Genomic DNA, 7,444 nt, shown 5'->3' on the forward strand with positions numbered 1-7,444 from the left:
CGACTACCCATTCGACTATGAAGATCAAGAATTGAGGAATCCTTCGTGTATACAGCGGATCGCGAGCCAGAAACCGAAGAAGAGCAGCCGCTCGATATTGCTGAAGCAGCAAAGACCCTTGGCCTTGAGAGACAAAGATCACTGGCTTGTTCAAGAGAGGCCCTGCTCACCTTGACTACCCAGTATCAGAGATCTATGAAGGACCACTCGGACAGCACGAACCGCACCACTGACATTGAAGGTGAACCACTCACACACCATGTCAGCGTATATCACAGCGGAAGATCTGACGAGCCAGCACCGAAACCCGAAGAAGAGCAGCCGCTCGATATTGCTGAAGCAGCAAAGACCTTCGGAGACAAAATCACCGGATTATTCAAGAGACGGCCAACAATTCCAGACTATCCAACGTCAGAACCCTACGAAGGTCCACTCGAGGACACGAAGAAGCGAGAAGACATTGAATCTCAGCCGCTTCACACTATTGTCACCGTGTACCACAGTGGACGGTCCGATGTTCCTCAAGAACCAATCACACGAGCGGTTCCCGTGGAAACTGTTCCAACCAAGGACATGTACTACGATTACCCTACCACTGAAGTCTACGAGGGACCGCTGGATAGCACCACCCGCGTAACGGACATTGAAGGTGAGCCGCTCACCTATCACGTTAGCGTCTACCACAGCGGAAGATCTGACGAACCAGCACCGAAACCCGAAGAAGAGCAGCCGCTCGATATTGCTGAAGCAGCAAAGACCCTTGGTGAGAAGATCACTGGCTTGTTCAAGAGAGGCCCTGCTCACCTTGACTACCCAGTATCAGAGATCTATGAAGGACCACTCGACAGCACGAACCGCACCACTGACATTGAAGGTGAACCACTCACACACCATGTCAGCGTATATCACAGCGGAAGATCTGACGAGCCAGCACCGAAACCCGAAGAAGAGCAGCCGCTCGATATTGCTGAAGCAGCAAAGACCCTTGGTGAGAAGATCACTGGCTTGTTCAAGAGAGGCCCTGCTCACCTTGACTACCCAGTATCAGAGATCTATGAAGGACCACTCGACAGCACGAACCGCACCACTGACATTGAAGGTGAACCACTCACACACCATTCACTTCATGTCAGCGTATATCACAGCGGAAGATCTGACGAGCCAGCACCGAAACCCGAAGAAGAGCAGCCGCTCGATATTGCTGAAGCAGCAAAGACCTTCGGAGACAAAATCACCGGATTATTCAAGAGACGGCCAACAATTCCAGACTATCCAACGTCAGAACCCTACGAAGGTCCACTCGAGGACACGAAGAAGCGAGAAGACATTGAATCTCAGCCGCTTCACACTATTGTCACCGTGTACCACAGTGGACGGTCCGATGTTCCTCAAGAACCAATCACACGAGCGGTTCCCGTGGAAACTGTTCCAACCAAGGACATGTACTACGATTACCCTACCACTGAAGTCTACGAGGGACCGCTGGATAGCACCACCCGCGTAACGGACATTGAAGGTGAGCCGCTCACCTATCACGTTAGCGTCTACCACAGCGGAAGATCTGACGAACCAGCACCGAAACCCGAAGAAGAGCAGCCGCTCGATATTGCTGAAGCAGCAAAGACCCTTGGTGAGAAGATCACTGGCTTGTTCAAGAGAGGCCCTGCTCACCTTGACTACCCAGTATCAGAGATCTATGAAGGACCACTCGACAGCACGAACCGCACCACTGACATTGAAGGTGAACCACTCACACACCATGTCAGCGTATATCACAGCGGAAGATCTGACGAGCCAGCACCGAAACCCGAAGAAGAGCAGCCGCTCGATATTGCTGAAGCAGCAAAGACCTTAGGTGAGAATATCACAGGCTTGTTCAAGAGAGGCCTTTTGACTATCCAGTGTCAGAGTCTATGAAGGACCATCGATAGCACAAGCACACTGACATTGAAGGTGAACCACTCACACACCATGTCAGCGTATATCACAGCGGAAGATCTGACGAGCCAGCACCGAAACCCGAAGAAGAGCAGCCGCTCGATATTGCTGAAGCAGCAAAGACCTTCGGAGACAAAATCACCGGATTATTCAAGAGAGGCCCTGCTCACCTTGACTACCCAGTATCAGAGATCTATGAAGGACCACTCGACAGCACGAACCGCACCACTGACATTGAAGGTGAACCACTCACACACCATGTCAGCGTATATCACAGCGGAAGATCTGACGAGCCAGCACCGAAACCCGAAGAAGAGCAGCCGCTCGATATTGCTGAAGCAGCAAAGACCTTCGGAGACAAAATCACCGGATTATTCAAGAGACGGCCAACAATTCCAGACTATCCAACGTCAGAACCCTACGAAGGTCCACTCGAGGACACGAAGAAGCGAGAAGACATTGAATCTCAGCCGCTTCACACTATTGTCACCGTGTACCACAGTGGACGGTCCGATGTTCCTCAAGAACCAATCACACGAGCGGTTCCCGTGGAAACTGTTCCAACCAAGGACATGTACTACGATTACCCTACCACTGAAGTCTACGAGGGACCGCTGGATAGCACCACCCGCGTAACGGACATTGAAGGTGAGCCGCTCACCTATCACGTTAGCGTCTACCACAGCGGAAGATCTGACGAACCAGCACCGAAACCCGAAGAAGAGCAGCCGCTCGATATTGCTGAAGCAGCAAAGACCCTTGGTGAGAAGATCACTGGCTTGTTCAAGAGAGGCCCTGCTCACCTTGACTACCCAGTATCAGAGATCTATGAAGGACCACTCGACAGCACGAACCGCACCACTGACATTGAAGGTGAACCACTCACACACCATGTCAGCGTATATCACAGCGGAAGATCTGACGAGCCAGCACCGAAACCCGAAGAAGAGCAGCCGCTCGATATTGCTGAAGCAGCAAAGACCTTCGGAGACAAAATCACCGGATTATTCAAGAGACGGCCAACAATTCCAGACTATCCAACGTCAGAACCCTACGAAGGTCCACTCGAGGACACGAAGAAGCGAGAAGACATTGAATCTCAGCCGCTTCACACTATTGTCACCGTGTACCACAGTGGACGGTCCGATGTTCCTCAAGAACCAATCACACGAGCGGTTCCCGTGGAAACTGTTCCAACCAAGGACATGTACTACGATTACCCTACCACTGAAGTCTACGAGGGACCGCTGGATAGCACCACCCGCGTAACGGACATTGAAGGTGAGCCGCTCACCTATCACGTTAGCGTCTACCACAGCGGAAGATCTGACGAACCAGCACCGAAACCCGAAGAAGAGCAGCCGCTCGATATTGCTGAAGCAGCAAAGACCTTTGGTGACAAGATCACAGGCTTGTTCAAGAGACGGCCCAACATTCCTGACTACCCAATGTCAGAGACCCTACGAAGGTCCACTCGAGGACACGAACCGAAGCCAGAAGACATTGAAGGTGAGCCGCTCTCACACCATTGTCAGCGTATACCACAGTGGACGGTCTGACGTTCCTCAGAACCAATACCGACGTTCCCTGAACTGTTCCAACCAAGGACATTCTACGATTACCCTACCACGAAGTCTACGAGCCGCTGGAAAAACCGAAGAAGAGCAGCCGCTCGATATTGCTGAAGCAGCAAAGACCCTTGGTGAGAAGATCACTGGCTTGTTCAAGAGAGGCCCTGCTCACCTTGACTACCCAGTATCAGAGATCTATGAAGGACCACTCGACAGCACGAACCGCACCACTGACATTGAAGGTGAACCACTCACACACCATGTCAGCGTATATCACAGCGGAAGATCTGACGAGACCAGCACCGAAACCCGAAGAAGAGCAGCCGCTCGATATTGCTGAAGCAGCAAAGACCCTTGGTGAGAAGATCACTGGCTTGTTCAAGAGAGGCCCTGCTCACCTTGACTACCCAGTATCAGAGATCTATGAAGGACCACTCGACAGCACGAACCGCACCACTGACATTGAAGGTGAACCACTCACACACCATGTCAGCGTATATCACAGCGGAAGATCTGACGAGCCAGCACCGAAACCCGAAGAAGAGCAGCCGCTCGATATTGCTGAAGCAGCAAAGACCTTCGGAGACAAAATCACCGGATTATTCAAGAGACGGCCAACAATTCCAGACTATCCAACGTCAGAACCCTACGAAGGTCCACTCGAGGACACGAAGAAGCGAGAAGACATTGAATCTCAGCCGCTTCACACTATTGTCACCGTGTACCACAGTGGACGGTCCGATGTTCCTCAAGAACCAATCACACGAGCGGTTCCCGTGGAAACTGTTCCAACCAAGGACATGTACTACGATTACCCTACCACTGAAGTCTACGAGGGACCGCTGGATAGCACCACCCGCGTAACGGACATTGAAGGTGAGCCGCTCACCTATCACGTTAGCGTCTACCACAGCGGAAGATCTGACGAACCAGCACCGAAACCCGAAGAAGAGCAGCCGCTCGATATTGCTGAAGCAGCAAAGACCCTTGGTGAGAAGATCACTGGCTTGTTCAAGAGAGGCCCTGCTCACCTTGACTACCCAGTATCAGAGATCTATGAAGGACCACTCGACAGCACGAACCGCACCACTGACATTGAAGGTGAACCACTCACACACCATGTCAGCGTATATCACAGCGGAAGATCTGACGAGCCAGCACCGAAACCCGAAGAAGAGCAGCCGCTCGATATTGCTGAAGCAACAAGACCCTTGGTGAGAAGATCACTGGCTTGTTCAAGAGAGGCCCTGCTCACCTTGACTACCAGTATCAGAGATCTATGAAGGACCACTCGACAGCACGAACCGCACCACTGACATTGAAGGTGAACCACTCACACACCATGTCAGCGTATATCACAGCGGAAGATCTGACGAGCCAGCACCGAAACCCGAAGAAGAGCAGCCGCTCGATATTGCTGAAGCAGCAAAGACCTTCGGAGACAAAATCACCGGATTATTCAAGAGACGGCCAACAATTCCAGACTATCCAACGTCAGAACCCTACGAAGGTCCACTCGAGGACACGAAGAAGCGAGAAGACATTGAATCTCAGCCGCTTCACACTATTGTCACCGTGTACCACAGTGGACGGTCCGATGTTCCTCAAGAACCAATCACACGAGCGGTTCCCGTGGAAACTGTTCCAACCAAGGACATGTACTACGATTACCCTACCACTGAAGTCTACGAGGGACCGCTGGATAGCACCACCCGCGTAACGGACATTGAAGGTGAGCCGCTCACCTATCACGTTAGCGTCTACCACAGCGGAAGATCTGACGAACCAGCACCGAAACCCGAAGAAGAGCAGCCGCTCGATATTGCTGAAGCAGCAAAGACCTTGGCGAGAAGATATGGTTTGAGAGGCCCGCTCACCTTGACACCCAGTGGGCCCAGCAACCAGCTTGGGTGCTATTTTATGTGACGCCACGAAGAAGAGCAGCCGCTCGATATTGCTGAAGCAGCAAAGACCCTTGGTGAGAAGATCACTGGCTTGTTCAAGAGAGGCCCTGCTCACCTTGACTACCCAGTATCAGAGATCTATGAAGGACCACTCGACAGCACGAACCGCACCACTGACATTGAAGGTGAACCACTCACACACCATGTCAGCGTATATCACAGCGGAAGATCTGACGAGCCAGCACCGAAACCCGAAGAAGAGCAGCCGCTCGATATTGCTGAAGCAGCAAAGACCTTCGGAGACAAAATCACCGGATTATTCAAGAGACGGCCAACAATTCCAGACTATCCAACGTCAGAACCCTACGAAGGTCCACTCGAGGACACGAAGAAGCGAGAAGACATTGAATCTCAGCCGCTTCACACTATTGTCACCGTGTACCACAGTGGACGGTCCGATGTTCCTCAAGAACCAATCACACGAGCGGTTCCCGTGGAAACTGTTCCAACCAAGGACATGTACTACGATTACCCTACCACTGAAGTCTACGAGGGACCGCTGGATAGCACCACCCGCGTAACGGACATTGAAGGTGAGCCGCTCACCTATCACGTTAGCGTCTACCACAGCGGAAGATCTGACGAACCAGCACCGAAACCCGAAGAAGAGCAGCCGCTCGATATTGCTGAAGCAGCAAAGACCCTTGGTGAGAAGATCACTGGCTTGTTCAAGAGAGGCCTTGCTCACCTTGACTACCCAGTATCAGAGATCTATGAAGGACCACTCGACAGCACGAACCGCACCACTGACATTGAAGGTGACCACTCCACACCATGTCAGGTATATCCTAGCGGAAGGTCTGACGAGCCAGACGAAGAAATTGAAGCAGCACTCGGTTTTGGAGCTAAGACCAATAACCAGGGTCCGAGAACTGTTCAAGAGGCTTACTACTTACCTTCAGTTTCTCGACAGCACGAACCGCACCACTGACATTGAAGGTGAGCCGCTCACCTATCACGTTAGCGTCTACCACAGCGGAAGATCTGACGAGCCAGCACCGAAACCCGAAGAAGAGCAGCCGCTCGATATTGCTGAAGCAGCAAAGACCTTCGGAGACAAAATCACCGGATTATTCAAGAGACGGCCAACAATTCCAGACTATCCAACGTCAGAACCCTACGAAGGTCCACTCGAGGACACGAAGAAGCGAGAAGACATTGAATCTCAGCCGCTTCACACTATTGTCACCGTGTACCACAGTGGACGGTCCGATGTTCCTCAAGAACCAATCACACGAGCGGTTCCCGTGGAAACTGTTCCAACCAAGGACATGTACTACGATTACCCTACCACTGAAGTCTACGAGGGACCGCTGGATAGCACCACCCGCGTAACGGACATTGAAGGTGAGCCGCTCACCTATCACGTTAGCGTCTACCACAGCGGAAGATCTGACGAACCAGCACCGAAACCCGAAGAAGAGCAGCCGCTCGATATTGCTGAAGCAGCAAAGACCCTTGGTGAGAAGATCACTGGCTTGTTCAAGAGAGGCCCTGCTCACCTTGACTACCCAGTATCAGAGATCTATGAAGGACCACTCGACAGCACGAACCGCACCACTGACATTGAAGGTGAACCACTCACACACCATGTCAGCGTATATCACAGCGGAAGATCTGACGAGCCAGCACCGAAACCCGAAGAAGAGCAGCCGCTCGATATTGCTGAAGCAGCAAAGACCCTTGGTGAGAAGATCACCGGATTATTCAAGAGACGGCCAACATGCTCAGACTACCCAATGTCAGAGACTATGGGCCACTCGACGCACGAACCGCCCTGACTTCCTACGAAGGTCCACTCGAGGACACGAAGAAGCGAGAAGACATTGAATCTCAGCCGCTTCACACTATTGTCACCGTGTACCACAGTGGACGGTCCGATGTTCCTCAAGAACCAATCACACGAGCGGTTCCCGTGGAAACTGTTCCAACCAAGGACATGTACTACGATTACCCTACCACTGAAGTCTA

The 7,444-nt window shown here is 52.1% G+C and overlaps 1 protein-coding gene across 2 annotated transcripts in view; it reads left to right on the plus strand.

The window, feature by feature from the left end:
• The window catches only part of RB195_004707 (uncharacterized protein), a gene marked incomplete at both ends in the record, with an annotated part of 30,924 nt that overhangs the window by 10,491 nt on the left and 12,989 nt on the right, over positions 1-7,444 (plus strand). The window contains 8 exons of one of the 2 annotated variants that reach the window (XM_064182670.1): positions 56-1,855; positions 1,954-3,447; positions 3,545-3,751; positions 3,789-4,723; positions 4,785-5,397; positions 5,446-6,336; positions 6,413-7,159; positions 7,222-7,382. In XM_064182670.1, the coding sequence (XP_064033937.1) occupies positions 56-1,855; positions 1,954-3,447; positions 3,545-3,751; positions 3,789-4,723; positions 4,785-5,397; positions 5,446-6,336; positions 6,413-7,159; positions 7,222-7,382 (6,848 nt within the window). Of the gene's footprint in view, positions 1-55; positions 1,856-1,953; positions 3,448-3,544; positions 3,752-3,788; positions 4,724-4,784; positions 5,398-5,445; positions 6,337-6,375; positions 7,160-7,221; positions 7,383-7,444 lie in introns of both variants that reach the window. The other variant, XM_064182669.1, reaches the window with a different exon arrangement.

The sequence above is a fragment of the Necator americanus genome, chromosome I (genome assembly GCF_031761385.1).
Source record: "Necator americanus strain Aroian chromosome I, whole genome shotgun sequence".
Lineage (NCBI taxonomy): Eukaryota > Metazoa > Nematoda > Chromadorea > Rhabditida > Ancylostomatidae > Necator > Necator americanus.